The sequence below is a fragment of the Peromyscus californicus genome, unplaced genomic scaffold (genome assembly GCF_007827085.1).
Source record: "Peromyscus californicus insignis strain IS unplaced genomic scaffold, ASM782708v3 Scaffold_16__1_contigs__length_79575227, whole genome shotgun sequence".
Lineage (NCBI taxonomy): Eukaryota > Metazoa > Chordata > Mammalia > Rodentia > Cricetidae > Peromyscus > Peromyscus californicus.
The window spans coordinates 69830886-69851328 of record NW_026294458.1 but is presented as its reverse complement, the minus strand read 5'-3'; the positions used below and the strand labels follow the sequence as shown (position 1 = coordinate 69851328).

The 20443-nt window shown below is 39.2% G+C and overlaps 1 protein-coding gene and 1 pseudogene across 1 annotated transcript; both read left to right on the top strand.

The window, feature by feature from the left end:
* Positions 1-322: 322 nt before the first annotated feature.
* On the top strand, positions 323-1222 carry LOC128111448 (keratin-associated protein 13-1-like; annotated as a pseudogene).
* Positions 1223-8444: 7222 nt separating this feature from the next.
* Positions 8445-9062, top strand: LOC128111627 (keratin-associated protein 27-1). The gene has a single exon (XM_052739877.1). The coding sequence runs from the start codon at positions 8445-8447 to the stop codon at positions 9060-9062; it is 618 nt and encodes a 205-aa protein (XP_052595837.1).
* The last annotated feature ends 11381 nt before the right edge of the window (positions 9063-20443 follow it).

Sequence of the window (20443 nt, the reverse complement as noted above, 5' to 3'; positions counted from 1 at the left end):
TTTTCTTTGTTTTCTGTCAATAGGTGATTCTGGAATGAGAAAGAACCAGCTCCCCAAGTTGTTAATAAAGCATTGTGGTTTCTACTGGCTTTAGAGTTAGACACACCTGAACTATGACCTGTACCAATGACTGCTTTGATCTGTTGCTTGAAGAATATATAACTTACTCAGGTCTCCACGACCTCATTCCTGAATTCTCATAACAGTTTTATAACTTTTATATGTTAACATCCTTGCAAAGATTAAATCATGCCATATTTTAAAGATTTTATCGAATAAAGATTTATTAAATTATATACCAATAATTCAGGGATGGTTCCCAATGACTGCTAATGCTGGTAAGAACTATACACACTCAGGTCAAAATTTACATCATCAAAGTAAGTGGAGAACAGAGACAGTATAAGCATTTTGACCAATGTGGTACAAACTAAAGGATGCCTTATTTTTGGGAAAAAAAAATACGGAGAGAGAAGTCAAATGGGTGATATAAATCAAGAGTGATTAAACTGAAATCAAGGCACCTCCATTACTAAGTAATAATTATAATGGGAGTTATTTGGTCATTTAATGAATCACAAGCAAGGGAAGGGGTAGGGCCTATGATGCTACATCTCATACAGCACAGGAAGAATATATAAGCATCGCGAGGGTAGGAACATTAGAGCATCCTGCCTGCTGGAACTTGGCTGAAGACATACCTCCTCTGAATATATCCTACAACTACTTCCATGGGAACTTATCCTCTTGCTCCTGTGGGGGTAACCTGGCCTATATCCACTCTTAGGGGTCTTTATATCCCCACCACCTAGTTCAGAGCACTAGCTTCTACTCTCCCAGAACCTGCCATCTGGGCTCCTCTCTCCACAGCGGATGTCATCAGAACTGCTTCCAGCCCATCAGATGCCAGACTTCTCATGTGGTACACAGTTCCTGCCAGTGGCCCTGCTACACCCCAAGGGTCTCCAGCTTCTGCACCGCCCCTGAGCAGCAGGACCACATATGCTGGCTCTCAGGGCTTTGGGTCCAGCAGCTGCCACTCTCTGGGCTCTGGGTCTAGAAGCTCTTACTCATTGAGCTGTGGATCCAGTGACTTTAGACCCCAGAGTTTCTTTTCACTGGGCTATAGATCTGGATTGGCCACCCATCCTATTTGCCTTATATCACCTTCCAGTCTTCTTGTTACACACCAAGCTGGGGCACTGGATCTGGATTCTACTGATCATCTTACTGATTTCCAATCTTGCCATTGTTATCTTCCTTTGACCAGGAAGAGTTATCCTCTCATTCTCTGATTGCCAATTCCTCACTTTCTCTCTGACCCCAGCTACTGGCTAATGGGTGCCCTTTGAGAACTCTGCTATTATATTAATTCAAAGTTTAAGACTGCATTGCAAGTGGAATTTATAGTGTTGAACACTTTTTTTCTAAATTCTATGAAAACTCAAATTTTCATGTTATAGATTTATGGGTATCATGCTTAGCTGTGCTTGGTTTTCTTAGCGTCTTTGTGAATTAATGTTTAGTTGTTTGGCATGAGAGGAATGATTACTAAATGAACAATATCCGTTTGAAGATAGGGTTCAGAACCGTATGAAGCTGTGGAATTGAATAAACCTTCAGGGCCTCTGGGTAATTTTCTTTCTCCAGCCACAGACAGTAAAATGGTGTTGTTTGACTATATACATTTCTATTACTTCAATCTAAGATACAGGAATTAAACTTCTTCAGAACACGGATCTTTAAATATATGCTAGCAAGTCTATCCTAGCTGACTCAGTGAGAGTTCTGTTTGGGATGCAGAGAAAAAGAAAATTATGTAGAGCCAAGTGTGATAGCACAGGCTTGTAATCCTAGCACTCAGGAGATTAAGGCAGAAGAGTGGGGAGTTTGAGGACAGCTTGGGCTACAAGAACATGAAACAAGCATAGTAAAGCCATACAAAACCAAACAAACAATCCTAAGTATTTAGGTCTATATGGATGTCATGGGTGTGTAGGTCCACCTCCCCTTCCCACTCTTCATTTTCTCCTTTCTCTTCCTCTTCTTCCTCCTTCCCCTCCACTTTCTCTTAATTAATTCTTTATTTTTCTTTACCTTTTGCACTCTCTCCCAGTTGTCCTAGTTTTTAAATCTGGTATAACTAATTTGCAATTGAAAAAGGATTATTCCAAGAAACAAAAATGCTTAAAGATGTCCTTGGAGCCTGGCGGTGGTGGCACATGCCTTTAATCCCAGCACTGGGGTGGCAGAGGCAGGCGGATCTCTGTGAGTTCGAGGCCAGCCTGGTCTACAAAGCAAGTTCCAGGAAAAGCACAAAGCTACACAGAGAAACCCTGTCTCGAAAAACAAAACAAAACAAAACAAAAACAAAAACAAACAAACAAACAAAAGATATCCTTGGAAAGCAAGTGGTACTGCTTAGGACTCCTTTTGCACTTATAATCATTTTTATGATTTATTTTATATTTAATTTTGTGTGCACGTGTGTGTGTGTGTGTGTGTGTGTGTGTGTGTGTGTGTGTGTATGCAAATGAGTACTGTACCTGAGAATGGTATCAGATCATGTTGGAACTAGAGTTACAGGCAGTTATGAGCAGTCTGATGTGGGTGCTAGGAACTGAACTCAGGTCTCTGTAAGGGCAGCACAAGCTGTTAACCACTGAGCTATCTCTCCAGCCCCACTTTTATATTCTAAATGGTTTATTTATCCACAGACACAGATAAGGTTAACATAAAAACATGCTGATATTTAACGTAATATCGTAATTTTGAAATGTCCCAGAGTCTAAAATCATTTTTTTGTTTCGACATCACAGTGTCTGAGAGGGTTGCATAGTATTCTCCTTTTTTTGTGTATGGCAAAATATAATGATTCTTTGTGAAAATTCCTGTGGTGTAGATCAACATGTAACAAGAGAAATGGGCTTATCTATTCTTAGGGGCCACCATCAAATACTAGATGATTTATTACACAGTTGTGGGATTTTACCCACATCCATGGCAACTGATAGTGTACAGACTAACATTTCTGAATTTAGCTGAATATGGAATGGATGACCTTAATTGAAAATAAAGACTTCATTTAATTCGTGGACATATCAAGATGGCACCCAGTATCCTTTCTAGCTCTATAGCATCAACAAGTTGAAGGAAAAGTGTAGAACGTGGCAGCTAGAGAAGACTGTAACAACGCTAATTCAAACTCTCTTCTTGCAATATGCATGGAGGCAGAGGGGCATGTCCAAAGGAGGGGAAGCAGCAGGGCTAGAAGCCACGTCTAGAGCCTGTGGGAGGAGTGTTGCTGCACTGCTGAGCAATGATGATACTTCAGAGCTTTCTAATTGGAGGGAAGTCATTAGTGGAATAACACTCAAGAAGGAAGAAAAATTCAGAGCAGTACTACGGCAAAATATGGGGCAATTCTAACTATTTAATAAATTTTGTACCTTACCTTAATGGAACAAGTTGTATGAAGTGTAGCATACAATGTAACAGAGTGAACATAAAGAACAGAATCAACATAAACCATCCAAATGTTTAGCCCTTGAGAGACAGAGACAAGATCAGATTCCATCTTAAATGGAAAAGAAAAGTACAGCCCACCTCTCAAAAGAAAATGAATGGAACATGAAAAGAAAAGTAGATACAATTAACACCCTAAATATTAAAAAAGGTTATGTTCCTTCATAATTTTGTATAAATCCCATATGAACACTATGAGAAGTGACTTTGTCCACATGAACACCCTTAATGAGTTTTTAAAAATTGAGACTTTTAGGTGTCATGAAATGTAGTAATATAATAATTATATATGCATATATTCTCATATAATTAAGTAAACAAATTTACAATGTTGCACCTCATATTAAAAATAAAGAAACAGAGCCATCAGAATATTAAGATTATTGAAATTTGTGATTATAAGGCTTGGCTTACTCTTGCCTGCTTGCTTGTGCTAGATGTTAATTGCCTCCCACACTCTGGTGGTCAGGAGTTGCTGTGCACCTGCTGCCATTTGTGAACTTCAGGGCCAGGTAAACCAGGGAATTGTTCACTCATTCAGCAACACAGTATCTAGTCCCCATAAACAGTTAAGTACCTAGTTCTGATTCTCAAGAACACTCTAAGATATGTTTCATAATTATCACTGCCTCCAAAGCTAACACAAGTTTTTAGTAGGTTATGTAGAAGCAATTCCAGGGTGATCATTGTTCTAGCATACGTCATTCTGTAGTAATGAGCCAGGTAACTCCCTCTATAAATTCTGCAGTGACTGAAATCTGTAGCAGCTCATTGAATCAAAATTATATGTTGAAACACCCATTAATTTAGCACTCAGTTCAGTAGAATATGCAAACCAATGCTTCTTCCCAAAGAAAAAAGAATTCATAGAATGACCCTGTTTACAAGTGACAGACCTCACATCTCCATCTCACATGTAGTAGTCAGGAACCGCATGGGTCCCCACTAATTTACCACATGGTGGAAGGGTAAGAAAAAAGGCTGGTTCCTGGAGACAGGTAAGAAGTCTAATCTATATGATTCCTTGCTTTGTCCACACGTTTTGGCAACAGGGCTATGCATGGGCAGTGAAAAATAGAGACCTTTTCACGGTAAAAGCTTTCTACAGCAACCTATGGAGAACCAAATATCACCCCAGAGTAAGTGATTCAGATCGTGCCATGCTAATAATGGACTTCCAAAATATTGTTATCCTTTCTTCACAAAAAGAAAAGTCTAATTATTTGCTTTCATTTGCTTAGGCTAAGCACCCTTTGCAGTTGTTGAACACTTGGTATGGGAAGGCTTGAACACAATACGCTGTCAGAAATCACTTACACTTTGAGAACATTTTTATTTAACACACTCTGTTGTTAATTTTCAGAATATGTTTATGGAGATCATATTACATGACTGGCAGTCATTGCGTGGGACTGTCACTCAGGGCTGGGGAATTGACAGTGAGAAAGATACAGATTTTTCTTGCCTTCATAAAAGTTGTAGGATAGTAGCAAAGTTAAGCAACAATGTAACCCTAAGGTCTTTTTAAGGTTGATGGAGATTTTCTACGTAGAAAACTAACTCCTGCTGAACACCAAAGAGAAAGAAGAGAGCAACGCAGAAAGGAAGGGAAGAAAACAGTGAAGGTTAGTGCAATGATGTAGCTGCACCTGAAGAACACTGAGTCAAGGGAAGACGAGGCATACCCAAGGGGCATAGCTAAGGCCTTTGAGTTTGGTGTAGGTGGATTTTTCTGTCACATCTGCCAACTCCCAAATAACCACATGGAGACTTATTAAGTATGAAAGCTTGGCTGATAGCTTAGGCTTGTTTCTAATTAGCTCTTATAGCTTAAATTAACCCATTTCTATTAATTTACTTTCAGCATCAAGGCTTTATTACCTTTACTCTGTGCTGCCCATGCTGCTTCATCTCTGGCTGGCTGGCACCTCCCTGCATGTCCTTCCTTCCTTCCAGCATCCTCTCTGCCCAGAAAATTCTACCTAACCATGGGCCATTCAGCTTTTTATTAAACCAATCCGAGTGACAAATCCTTACAGTGTTCAAAAAGATTATTCCACAACAGTTTGGAGCACATCGGGTAGAGGGTCAAGACAAGAGTTTGAATTACAAAAATGAGACCAGTTCTGGTGAGGTACTACAGATTAGGTGAAGGGAACAGATCTTACTCTAATTGTAATTATATTAATTTAATCACTTCAAGAAGAGTCAGGGCTGGAAAGAGAAGTCAGTTTTGAGCACACAGTATGCACAAGTGAGGATCAAAGTTAACTCCCCAGAGCACATTTTTAAATATTGGATATGGTGTCATGGGCTTATAATCCATGCATTTGGGAAGGCAAGACAGGCTGACCCCTGGGACTTGTCCTGTTAGACTGACCATCCAGAGAAGTTATTGTATCAAAAGTAAAGTGGGTTGTGTCTAAGGAACCACACCGACCTCCATCCTCTACACACACACACACACACACATACACACACACACACACACACACACACACACACACACACACACACACAGGATGATTAGAAGTTCCAGTGGAAACTGCTATAAAAAATAGAACATATAAATACAAGAATTTAATGGCTTATTGTAGTGGTCATGTGGGGAACATGATAGGATCCCAAATTCATGGATATTTTTTCTAAACAATAAAAACATCCATTTGTTACAATGGTTTCATAGGTATCTTATAAATTTAGTATGATATCCCTAATCCCTCAAATATTAAGGATAGTTACTCATTAGGGTTACTCAGAATTCCTGGATAGTCTTGGATTTCTTCAGATCTACATGCAGGAGGCTGGAGCACTGTCCTAAGAATATATTCCCTTTCTGTTTACTCTTTAGTTGAGCTATGTAAATTACAGAATGTGTTATAAAAAATTACCTTGGCAGGCTCTGTATTATGAGTATGAAACTGCTTGTTAGAGCATACTGGTGCAAAAAAATGTAGGAGTGGATCATCTGTCCACACCAAAAAAACAAAACAAAACACAGAGCTGGAGAGATGGATCAGTGGTTTAAAGCACTTACTGAACTTCTAGAATACCCAGGTTTGGTCCTATCACATGCATGGCAGCTTACAACTGCCTGTAACTCCAGTTCCAAGGGATCTGAAATCCTCTTTGGTCCTCTATGCAAATTGGTGTTCCATGGACTGACTCTCTCTGTCTCTTTCTGTCTCTGTCTCTGTCTCTCTGTCTCTCTGTCTCTCTCTCTCTCTCTCTCTCTCTCTATATATATATATATATACATATATTGAGAGAAAAATAGATAGATATAGATATACACATATATGTATATGTGTGTGTGTGTGTATTTTGGTATGTATAAAGCATATTGGGAAGAGATTTGCTACAGAGGAAACATCAATCTTTGGGAAGTATGATGACATGTAGACACTGCCTGATGAAAAAGTCAGTCATACTAGAAAGGGTTGAAATTCCCCGGCATAGTCATCATTAGAGTAGATCTGGAGAAGCTGAGAAGAGAGCAATAAGTCAATAGTGAAACACAGCTAGATAGGGGGAATTTGTGCTGCTGTTCTTTAGCACAGGAGGATAAGTCTGGCCTACATAAATCCTTGATATGATTCAAGTTGTATAAGTGTACAAGTTTTCATATAGAAACAATAAATGTTTGAAAAGATGGGAATACTAATTATTCCAATACGGTCATTATACAGTGCCTACATGCAACTACTTATCACACTATACTACATAAATATATACAAATATCATGTCATAAAATATGCAATAAAAATTTGCTTTATAACCTTGAATCCAAGGTGATAGATGAATATCTTCCATATTTGCTTATATAATTTTGGTATCTTTTATCATTTTATTTATTTCAATAGTAATTCATCTTCCTTGTCAAAGCTTATTGAATGTATACAAAGGGGAAAAAGTGGAGATTACATTTTGCACTAAAAAATAACGTACTGGTGACTCAGAAAATATCATCTTAAATGGGAAAATAAGAAAGTTTCATGTGAAGATGTCAAGGAGATTAAGGGAACAAAAGGTGAGATAAAGAGAAAGGAGTAGGAGCTGGGGAGATGGATCATGGGTTGAAAGTCAATGCTCCTTTTTGCAGAGGAACTGAACTCAGCCCCCAGAACCCATGTTGGGTTACTCACTCCAGGCCATAACCACAGCTAAGTTCCAGGGGATCTGACATTGTCTTCTGGCCTCTGAGGGCATCTGCACTCACATGCACACACTGCATACCCAGACATACACATATACACACAACTGGAAATGAAATAAACATTTTAAGAGGTACAGAGAAAAAGGATGCTAGGGCCATGAGCACATTTGATGGTTTTGGTGAATAGTGAGAAGAAATGTTATTGTATATTATTCTCCTTACATGCCGATGAACTAGAGGATAAGACCTGATGATGGGCTCAACTGGCCCTACTTCTAAGGATAACCTAACAACCTCTTATCACAATCTTGAACAGATTGGTACACAGAAAACTCCAATGAAGAATATTAAGCAGTATTCAGTTGACTATTCACACCCACACTCTTTATTGTCCACCTACCAATATAAAAAGTCATAATAGTGAGCTTGAATGACACGTTGAGACTCCTATTTGACTAACCTCACCTGCCCTGATGAGTCAGCTGTGGAACTCACATGAAAGCCATTTTGAAGACTAACAATTGGACTTGCATCTTGTTAATAAGACACCATTTCACATAGAACTAAGCAAAGCAATAATAAGATGTTATCCTTCAAATTAGCTTCAGCAATGAGTGCAAAGGAGTCTTAAAAATAAAAGCCAACACCCAGCTTTCTGAGTACTATATAATGTCCCCAGCAAAGATATAATATCCACATCTTTAAACCTGACATTTGACAACTGGAGCCTTTTTAGCTGACTTCAATTAAGGGTTTGGAGAATATGCCTCATAGTTACAGACATTCACTCAGGAGCTTGGGTAAAGTGCCATCACTCTCTGCCCTCACACACGACTCTAATCCTAAAAGCTTTGAAGATGGGATTTCCTTGCCCAGCAGTTGGCACAGCAGAACCTGGCTCCTGGACAACTTTCAAGAAACCTACAGTGAAACCTCCACCCACCACCCAGCCACTTGTGAACAGCACCAGTGCAAAGTGGACCCCTGTGTACAAAGTTCCCGGATCTCCAGAGCTGACCAAACAACTTGGTCCAATTCCAAGACCTGTGAACGAACCACGTGCCAGTTAGGAATCTCTCCAGCTCTGACAGAGTGTGCTTCTCAACCCTGCCAGACAAGAAGTTGTCAGCAAGTGGGATTTGTAGTCCAGAGCTATCAACCTGCAAGTTACATGTCCAGGTGTTACCCGCTAAAGTCTACAGGATCTGCAAGTTGCCAAACTGTGGAGTTTGAAACCACCCAATGCTGTTCTCAGGTTCCTGACTCCAGTTCCTGTAACTCCTCGAGCAATGTTGTCTCTGGGACACAACTCGTGGAATCTTGTAGCACTTATGAGCCAGAATGCTGTGTGACAGGCGGTTCACAATTGTCTAGTAAGTGAAGACTTGAGAGATGATATGGTTGACTTGAATTGATTTCTGAATACTTGGAAACTCCATTTCTCTAAATATAAAATAATGTGCTTGTGTTTGAGAACAAACTTTTATTCTTTTGGGTGTTTCTGGTGGTAATCTGGGATCATAAAGTATGATAACCATTTTAGTAAATAAGATACTATTTATTGTTCAACAGGGAATAACCCCTGGTTCTTGAAAAGACAACTTTCACTGCTAGCTATTGTCTATGAAAATATTTAGCAGAAGATATGGCTTATTAACTAGTGTGATTATATCAGAAATCCATGAAATACTGGAATTTATGCTGGATGCTCAAAGTGCTATACAATTTCTGTTAGGTCCAACTAGAACAGAAATCAATAGGTATTCAATAACATCAGAAATACTACTAAAACTGGGTCTACTCGCTAACTGAATCAAAACACTTGTAAATATGAAATGGAGTCTTGTATCTGAAAAGTGCAAGAAGTTTAGATTTCACCTCCATGAACTTCATAACAATGCAGTATCTGGTGGTCTTTTAAGAGATAATTCACAATTAGAATCCTCATTCTATTTCCACTGTTCTTAACTTTTCTCACCTCTCTTTTCCAATGATTTAGGGATGGGAAAATGTGATTTGTCTTCAATAAAATAGACTTATTATAAATCTAGTTGTCACACTATCATTTTTCTTCAACATTTTGGTGAGGATTTTTAAAAGATGTGTGCGTGTGTGTGTGTGTGTGTGTGTGTGTGTGTGTGTGTGTGTGTATGTGTGTGCCAGATTCCTTGTTCCTAGAGTTTCAGGTTTTTGTTTTTTGTTTTTTGAGCTGCCTGACTTAGGTGGGAACCAAATGCAGGTAGGTCCTCTGGAAGAGCAACAAGTACTCTTAAGTTCTGAACCATCTCTCCAGATCCCTTGCTGTGAGTTTTATATTAGAGTTTTGAAGGATGTTTTGATGTGATGAAAGTAGTGCACATCTGAAAATTTAAAGAACATGTTCCCTTACCACACCTTTTAGGGAAGGGGCCAGGATACAGTATCACATTTTTGGTTGTTATATAAAGATAGCAAACATACTCAATTTAAAGACCATGAAACCTTGGAATCAGAATAGAGTATGAATATTTGAAATGCAATAGATTTATTTAGGTAGCTTGGCTATTTTCAAACTTTGGGGACAGTCTTAAATGGATCTCTCATTTTGGAAGAAAATAAAAGTTGGTTATTAAGGACATGGGCTGTGAAGACAAGCTTTCTGAAATTGAAAATTCCATGTTTGTTGAAGGCTATTTGAACCCCAACTGGATGATTAGATGCAATTTATGTAACTATTCTTCAATAAAGTATTTTGTTTTCAACTCTAAACTTGAGACTACAAGGATGAGGCACTGTGAGGGTTAAAAGTCGATACATTGAAAGATCAATCATCTTGTGTAGAGTTGATGCTCAATAAGATGTAGCAAGCAGTCTTGCTTACAGACACAGTAGGCTGCAGACAATGGAGATTTGTAAATAAACCCGGGGATTCATGAAAAAATGAAGGAAGCTGATCATCCCACAAAGGCAAAAGAGTTACTTTAGAATTTTTTTAAAGGAAAGGATTAATAAATGCATATTGCAAGGGGGAGGTGTGTAACCAGAGATTTCTTCAGTCCTGCTGGGACCTTCAACCACTCAGACCCAATTAAACACACAGAGACTTATATTACTTATAACCTCTTTGGCTGGGACTGGTTCCTTGCTATCCAGTTCTTACATCTTAAATTAACCCATTTCTATTAATCTATAAGTTGCTACATGGCTTGTGGCTTACCGGTACTTTACTTCATTACTGGTATCTTACTTCTCATGGTGGCAGCAGTTGGCAGCATCTCCTCACTCAGCCTTCCTGTTCCCAGAATTCTCCTCTTTGCTTGTCCTATCTATACTATACTTCCTGCCTGGCTACTGGCCAATCAGCATTTTATTTATCAACAAAATCAGAGCAACACATTCACAGCATACAGAGCAATCGATACCCACAGCAGAGGTGGGACTGAAGAGGTATAGAGGTTAAAAGCACTTGCTGCTCTTTCAGAGGACCTAGGTTCAGTTCCTTATCACCAAAATGGTGGCTCAAGATCAGTTGGAACTCCAGATCCAGGGAATGTAGTACACTTCCTGGCCTCTGAGGGCACTAGTTATACAAACATTTATGCAAGCCTAACACCCATACCAAAATAAAAATAAAAACAACAAACCCCTCCACACTGTACCTAGCTGAAGCAGGCTAACACATTACCCCTGAAATATTGGCAAAGCTAATGTGCCTGCCAATTACCCATCAGTCTGTGGGTGAGTGTTTTGGAAATTACACATGTCTGGTGGATTAAGCCAAGTGGAACCCAGAGAGAATGTCATTTCTGGATGACTGTGAGGGTTCTCTGGATAAGGCTGGCATTGAAATCACTGAGCCCAATCAATGACCCGTCTCATGGCGGGTGCTCATTATAAATGCATTGATGACCCAGATACAACAAAACATGGAGGAGGAAGAGAGTGCTCCTTCTTGCTTCTTGTTTTTCTGTTGATCTTGGACTTCAGTCTTCTCCAACAAGCTTTGGGTTGTAGTTTATACTTTTAGCTCCCATGGTGTTCAGGCTTTCATTCTTAAATCAAAATGACCACTGGCTTCCCTGGATATCCAGGGTATGTAAAGCTGACTAGGAGACTTCTTCATCTTAATCTATAATCACGTAACTATGGAAGATTTATGTGAGACTTTTATCTTTATAATTAATTTATAGTATAAAAATAAAACGTGCTTCTGTTCTTTTTAATAACCCTGATTTAGTGTTGTATTGAGACAATGAAGAAGGTTTGAACTTAAATTCTTTAAGTCCACATTTGTTCAGATGCATTTTGGAGATGTGGCTTGAACGGATCCTGAGAGAGTTGAGCAAGAAGGAGACTGAATACTATTTGATTTTATCAATGGAAGCACTGCTTGTGGACACAGAGGAATATTCCTGAAGTCAGATGTTGCTATACTTCATCTGGTCACATCTGTAACGCTAGCAACATAGCTTTGTCAACAACAAACACTTCATCTCATTCCAGCCTCTCAGGGATTCAATCCAGTCAACATGTGAACATGGATGAAATTTATTCACGATGAAGATTTTTGTCAAAGTTCAAAGAAGTTCAAATGAATCACCTATGGTGAATTAAATTCATATGACTGCTGTTTACTGTATAGGCCTTTACATATGTGTTCCTGTAGTTGGTATAACTTATATGGAAGAATAATTTAATAATGACTATATATGGTTAGTGAAGTATGGGAAGATTAAAAACCCAGAAGAGAGGAATGACTGTTAAACAAGTTTTATTTTCATGTCTACCATATTCATCACTTTAGGCTAATAACTAATTCTTTTAGGCTGAGCTTGGTCATTTTCCCTAAAAATGTTTTCTGAAGAATGGGCCAGTCCATGATGTAACCCAACATGAAACACATGTAAGTCCCTCATAGGGTTGAATCTTGTGACCTCAAATACAAGACTTTTGATATTTGAATATGAAATGGTATGATTTCAGGAAGAGACCTTGGAGGGAAATTTATTGTAAGGAGAAGATCATGAACAGGTTATGACTAGATCTTCCTCAATTTCAAATTCCGTCAATTACTGGCTGTATGCCCTGGGACGATTTGACATTTCAGAGACTCTGTTCTTTCACTATAAAGTGGATGAAATGCTGCCTAATGTAGTAGATGATTGTGACAGCTCAATGATAAAGTTCCAATTAAATGCTTAGTGGAGTGTTTAACACGTGGCAAGTGTGCAATATACGCCAGGTATCATTTGACACTTCATTTGCTATTTAGCTCTTGGGGCTCAACCTCAGTTTATGATTGAGTGTGCTGTACTGAAAATACAGGGCAAAGACCAAGAAATGCCTTTCTGTAGCATGGGAAAGGACTGAAGCAGTGTGGTACATACTGGGTATACCATGAAGAACTCAAATTCTATATATTTCAGAACACTTTTTGTAAGTCAAATGACTCACTTCTTTCTAAACAGAAACTGTGGTGGGATCTATGCATTGGTGTGTCAGAGTCATCAGAACATAGGGATCTTAACTACATACTTTTCTGTTTAAACTCAAGCAAAATGACTATCAAGAATATTTGCTTGCCTTTACAGTAATGTACCATGAGCTATACACAACAAAGCTAGTACTAACAGAGCATTTAGTATTTATCAAACATTCTGTATATGTCTTATCATAATAACTGGATAGAAGAATCACTATTTTATTACCCCATTTTTCAATAAAGAGGAAGGCTTGCATGAGTGGAGTTGTCAGACATATGTAACAAGTATATAACAGAGATTTTTATCATATAAAGTGGGTTTTAAAGTACAAATTACATGGCATTGCTAGTCATCAGGGTAACTCTAAGTATAAGGTACATTTATGTTATACAGAAGGTCAATACAAACAATTTAATTGAAAATGATCAGTTCACGAATGTTGGGCGCCAGATGTAGCAGGAATCTTAACAGTTCTTATTATAAAAACAAACCTGGAGCCATGTATTGGGGTGAATGCTGGAAGATTAGAGAAGCAGAACAAGCCACAGCTTCCTCACCTCACCAATTTCTCAGGTGATCCTGTTTTCTCAGACTAGATGCCTCTCAGCTGAACTGTGCTGCTCAAAAGCCTAAAAGCTTAACCAGGCAGTTCCTGATTTTCATGCCTTATATACCTTTCTGCTTTCTGCCATCACTTCCTGGGATTAAAGGCTCACTTCTTGAGATTAAAGCTGTGAGTCACCATGCCTGGCTGATTCCAGTGCGGCATTAAACTCACAGAGATCCGATGGATCTCTGCCTCCCAAGTGATAGGATTAAAGGTGTGAGAGACCATTTTCTGGCCTCTATATCTAGTGGCTGTTCTGTTCTCTGACTCCAGATAAGTTTATTAGAGTGCACAATATTTTGGGGAACACAATATCACCACAGGCAGGAAGTGAGACTTCTGAACAATATAAGAGATTTTTTAGTCTTAATATCAATAATTTCATTTTCCATTACCTTTATCCTCCCACTTTATCTAAATAAAGTTTATTTTGAAAACTTTATGCTCATTGTAGACATAGGGGATGAAGAGAAAACTTGGTTGACACTGATTGAGAATCCTTTACACCTTTGTTTGACACAGCTTGTTCTTACTCTTTTTCCTCTGGATATTCAGAAATCCCATTCACACCCACAGCTTGTAATTCTTTCATGTAAAATGTTTCCAATTTTTCTACTTGCATGTAAAATAGTTAACTAAAAAAGAATATTTCAGGAACAACCAACATAGAGCAACTGTTACTAAGCCTTTTGAAGTGATACCTTGAAGGTGACAAGAGTGGTACACTCTTCATTGCCCTGTCTCCCTTTGACCCTGAAAAGGGATACACTGCACCATAGGCTCACAGGTGCAGGTATAGTAAACATATAAAACTACATTAAAAAGAAACCTTTCTGTTGTAACATAGTTGTAAGCAATTTGCTTGACATTTTAATAAAACTTTCTCTCGTTTTGTGGAAGCAAACTCACTAATAAGACTCAAAGAGAGCTGTTCCTTGGAGCCCAAGGCAAAGCCAATGTTGTTGCCTCTGCACATAAGAACAAAGAAATCTCAAGGGTGAATAGTTAAGCTAGTTCCTATTCTTCCATTACTCAATACAGTACTGCTTCAAATATGGGGTCAACGCTCCTGCAAGAGGTCAATACCTACTAATTGACAAAGATAATGAGAAAAGAAGATTGAAAATCAAAGGCAAGCTGATAACAGTAGTCCTTGGGATGTACCAAGTTGTCCCTATTCAGAGACACTGGCTTCCTCCTTACTTACAATGACTGTGCAGTGGAAAACCTGGATTACAAACTCCCTTTCAAACTGTGTAAGAAGTGATCTCAGGATCACCCATGGTTGCTGGTTTTTTTGTTGTTGTTTTGTTTTGTTTTATTTTGTTCTTTTTTTGTCCTCTTGACGTGAAGTGCATGTACTTATTATTTTTATACTCTATCCTATAGGACTAATTTCATAGTGTGTGTGAACACCGTCAAGAACAAACTTACTTCCCTAGGTCTCATATTTTGCTAAATTATAGCACAGAGTAAAATAAATTGCAAATTTTTGCTCAATTGATGTTTACATGCCATATTATAACACACTTATGAGATGGTTAGTTTTACAGCAAGACTCGGTTAAGGCCTGTCATAATTCTAAGTGTTACTTAGTAGCCAGGTGTTACTGTTAGAGCGTCTGTTGCCTTGGAAAGAATATATTTTTCTGAGAGAATAGAAACAGGTATCAAGGTGATTTCCATTATCCAGGCTTCTTTGTTCAGTAGGATGTCTAAAGTAGGTCTGCTCCTGGTTTCCCATGTCCCGAAGGCTATAGCTGATGGTAGCTTGGTCCCCAGGACTCTGGTTTAATTTCCTGTAGTGAATGAATGTAGAGATCAAAGCATTGATCTTGAGACTAGTCCTGAGGGAATTCTAATTTGGGGCCAGTGCTCTGGGACCCTGAAGCTGCAAATGGAATGCTAAGCAATCAAAAAACAATATTCTGCACTGTGGGCCATTGAACTTTTCTGTGAGGACAAACACTAGCCAAAGCTATATTTCACCCTGAGAGATGTCCAGTCAGGATTAAGTGTCTCCAAGATCAGTTGATTATTCTGATGTTTTCTTTATATGTGGCCTCACTTCTATCTTCAGTGAGCCTCACTCACTAGAGATGAACAAATATACCCGCCAACACTAAGTGACAGACTCAAGTCCGTTTCAGCTCATTCCCAAGAGAGTCAGAGCTAGAACTCACGCATATGACTCTCATTCCAACGTTCCCTTGGTTGTGCCTCACATTGTCATTCATGATGAGCTTCTTTTAAAAATGTGTTAACCACAAAATCTTTAATGAAACCTACATGTATACTAACAGCTCTAGAGGAGAGATAAAATAATCTTTATTAGATCATAAATGTGACTTAAGTGAATATACTTGTGTAATAAACATATTTTCATTCACAGAATTTTAAATATCCCTTAATGTAAGTTGGAATATTATTTTTATAAATGTAAGAAAACCGTTGGTTCTTTATTTCAGAGATGCAGCAAGTACTTTCACATGCCAGTAAGTAGTTATCATCCCTGCCATCTAAATGATTCATCACCTTCATAGGATTATAACACCCATCGCTAACATTTCTTGAGGTCACAGAATAGAAAAGGGGCTAGCACTCACTCAGGGGAGGAACTTTTCTTAACTAAAGTCATCTTGTCTTTCAATAAGTGCTTATCTGAAAACACTGTCATTCCCTCAGGGTTACTGCCATATTTCTGTCATGTCCTCTAAATAGCCCTTTCCTCCACAGGAGCTTCGGAAGTCCCCTCTGCAAAGCCAGCAGCAGCCATGGCAGAGAATCCAGCTCCTGAATGATTGCCAAGACACCAGAAGGGAATTGCCAGCTGCCAACCAGCAGACAGTATGCTCAGCCTTTATGAAATTTTCCCTACCTGACTCTGTGATTTGTCTACAGAATTGCCCTCAGCATTTTCTTCCTAAGTCTTTAGATCTTGCCACTTGGAAACCTGTGCTCAAAGTCCTGGGCTTCTTGAACAGATAACAATGGATGTTCCAGGATCCCACAGTGGTCAGTTGTGGATTGTACACTCACTTCTTATGCTTGACTGGGAGTTAGCAGCTGCTGACCTCTAGTGGACTCTGTTTGCATATTGACAACATAACTACCTACTCAGCCATGTTTGCCTTGACTTCCATTGCTTTTTTAAAAATCCCTCACGCTTCTAAATAAAGTATGTAAAGTTTGCTTGCTGGCATCACTAAAGGAGGTGGTAAATCTCATGAAAGATTATGTTCTGAAGATTGCGTTAAAGAAAAATCAGATGTGGGGTTCTGGGGAGGTGAGACATTGGGTAAGAGCACTTGCTACACAACCATGAGGACCCAAGTCCAAACCTTCACCACGCACCACATAAAATCAGGTGTATAGCCGGGCGGTGGTGGCGCACGCCTTTAATCCCAGCACTCGGGAGGCAGAGCCAGGCGGATCTCTGTGAGTTCAAGGCCAGCCTGGGCTACCAAGTGAGTTCCAGGAAAAGGCGCAAAGCTACACAGAGAAACCCTGTCTCGAAAAACCAAAAAAAAAAAAAAAAAAATCAGGTGTATACACACACACACACACACACACACACACACACACACACACACACACACACACTTGTAATCCTAGTACCACTGTGTGCTGGATAGTGGGGAGTTGGGAGGCATGGAGGAAACAGAATCACTGGGGCTTGCTGACTGCCAGCCTGGCTCCAGGTTCAGTGAGAGACCCTTCTTCAAAGGAATTAGATGGAAAGTGATAGTGTGGGTCATCAGATACGCTTCTCTGGCTTCTGCATATACACAGGCACAGGTACACACACACACACACACACACACACACACACACACACACACACTACACTACACTATATATGTGAGCATATATATGTATATATAGGTGAAAAGATATATTTCACCAGCTTGTTTATTGCTCTGTGTCTCAACTTTAAGATTATTTGTTAAGCAAACTGTGGTTTGCACTTGTTCCCTTTCCTTTGGCCTTTCCTGTCAATGCCCTTTAAGCCTCCCAGATGTATTTTTAAGATGGCATCATGTTTCTTTATAACTTGAATTGTTATTACTAGCTATCTCTTCATAATTTGTTCATTTTATTTACACATTACTCTAACTATTGCATCACTACTTGTATTTCTGTTTCTTATTAAATGCTTGTCAAAAAATAGCAAAAATAAGTACTTATAATGATGAGACTGCTGTCTCATAATTTCAGCTGGCAAGCAACAGTTTGTGGGAAGGGACTTTGAGAACTGTGAAAAGTCAGAGATGTTACCCCATCTCCATGGTAACAAGTTAACCCATTACAGTATCGCAAATGCTAGCAACAGACAGGAGACACTCAGGTCAGAGACAGAGATGGTTATTATTCATGGCAGCAACAGAAGTCAGGGAGTTAGCATTTGCCTCAGTTCCATGAGCTCCAGTTCTCACAGGGCCAGGTGGCAGCTGCGTTCACACTGTCTTGTTTTACAAAAGCTCTGAGCTTCTAAGCTCTGGCCAATGGATGTGATAATAGGCTGTAGGTATGGTTGGCATTTTCCCCAGAGAAAACACTGTATGTATTGTTCTATTTGCTCCACAATCATGGTTGAAAAGATAATTCAAAATAGAAGGAATTGGTGAGTCTGCCCTAGAGAAAGGAACGCAAGTGCCTCCTGTTAAGGATTTTCCCCAACAGCGTCCAATCATTGACTCTCCCCTGCACTGCTTTGATGAATGTCTCTATGTTCCAGCCCAGTGACTGCTCAGAATCTGCCCTCAGTAGATTGTACTCAATCCATTCATGAACTCTCAGACAGCACTCAATAAAGCCACTATAATGAGAACTCCAGTATCATCCAACAGACAGAGACTGCCTCTGTTTGCCAAAGGTTCAATTCAGCAAAAATCATCCAAGTGAGTTGTAGCTCAAAGGGTCCCAAGAGGCACTGTTACTTCTTGATATGTAGCTTTTTGCCACCAGGAGAACCCCCTTTGCAACTTACTGGTGAGCAAATATGGGCACATAGTGCTGAGGACAAAAAAGTTCTGAATTGGCTCCATGGGCTTTCCACGAGTTCACCTTCTGGTCTTCCTTTCGATCTCTGCTAAAACTAATGAAATTGTATGGAATTCCAAGCAACCCAATGCTCTTCCTTGGTTTGCTTATTTTTGCACTTATACCAAATAACACAAGTTCTGCATGCCTCTTTCCTTGAAATCACCCAGCGTATTTGAAGATAAGCTCCTATGTTCTCAGTAGACAGAGGGTTAATATTCTACATCATCTTCTTACAGTAGCTAGTGCCCTAATGCAGGAGCAAGAGGTAAAGAGAGAGAAGAGAGAGAAGGGAAGGAGAGGGGAAGCGGGCGAGGGGGAGGCAAGATTTTCTTCCCCAGGTTTTAAGAACCTGTTAAGAACTCATATTTCTAGTCCACCTGATGTCCCATAGTCATTAACAACATCTTAAATATTTATGCCAGAGAATATTGAATGGACTCAAAAAGAAGAAGGTTTGTTCCTTTGGAGTGTATCAGGCTGCAGACACACATAACACGAAGCATTTTTGTTGTTTGTTTTGACCTTTTTCTGGAGCACATAGTACCTCATTGTGCAGAAAAATCAGTCGCCCAGTTTCAACATAACTGCTACTAAAGTTTCCCAAACTAATTGAGGGAATATGCCCGAAAATTTCAAGGACTGAACTGAGAGATGGACTGCCAGTCCCCTTCCATCCTTCACAGAAAGGAACACCCCACTTCCTTACCTTCACAAGACCCAAGATAAAGTTCTAACAATGTAACTAGACCCCGTTTATATCAATGATGAATCTTCTGTACTTTGAGATCAGCACATATGCAGAGAGATCTCTGTAATCATCTCAGAGGAAACTCTACTCACCCAGTTAAACCTTTTTATTAGCAGTTTGAGGTGTCAAACTAAAAGCTGACTATTAGATTAAAGCAGAGATCCCTACTGATTCTGGACTTTGTTTTTCAGCTGTCTTTGTACCTCTTCCTTAGGAATTGAATTTTAATCATCTCCTCAATCCCTTCTTATTAACAGACAATAAATTGAAGGGCCATATACTGTCTCAGATTAGTTAACATGAGCACTATTGGTTCTGGTGAAATTCCCTCAAATTTGACTAAGCATTTTGCAAGGTTCTCTGACTCTTCCAAAGCAGCTTTTACTTGTCAAAACCCCAATATTGATGCCACGCTAGACATGGTAATGTGCCTCTTAAATCTTATTACCCCTGTGGGATATGTAGGGATAAACAAGAGAACCTGTCACCAAAATGGGGAAGCTGAAGACCGATGACCTCAGGCTTCCAGGTTTGCGACACCAATCCTAACTCTATTTTCTCTGTGTATTCTGCTGGAGACCTAATATGATCAGCGGCTTCCTCCACCTGCTCTGTGCCTTACCAAACATGATGGGTTGTATACTCTCAAACTGTAAGACAAAATCAGCTCCTCTTTTCCCTCTAAGTTGTTTCTTGTCAGGTGTCAGGTAGTTTGTTATATCAATGAAGACTTTAATATAGTTGTTACTATCACCTTAAATAGGTGTTTATAACCATGAGATATTTTATGAAATCATCATGGTGATTCCCTCCATGAAAAGATTCTGTGGTGAACTCACAAAGAGAAAACAAACCAAGGTATATTGCCATGAAAATAATATTAACTCAATAGTGAAGATT

Coding starts and splice junctions, on each gene's coding strand:
- LOC128111627 (XM_052739877.1), top strand. CDS start 8,445: ATGCCTCATAGTTACAGACATTCACTCAGGAGCTTGGGTAAAGTGCCA.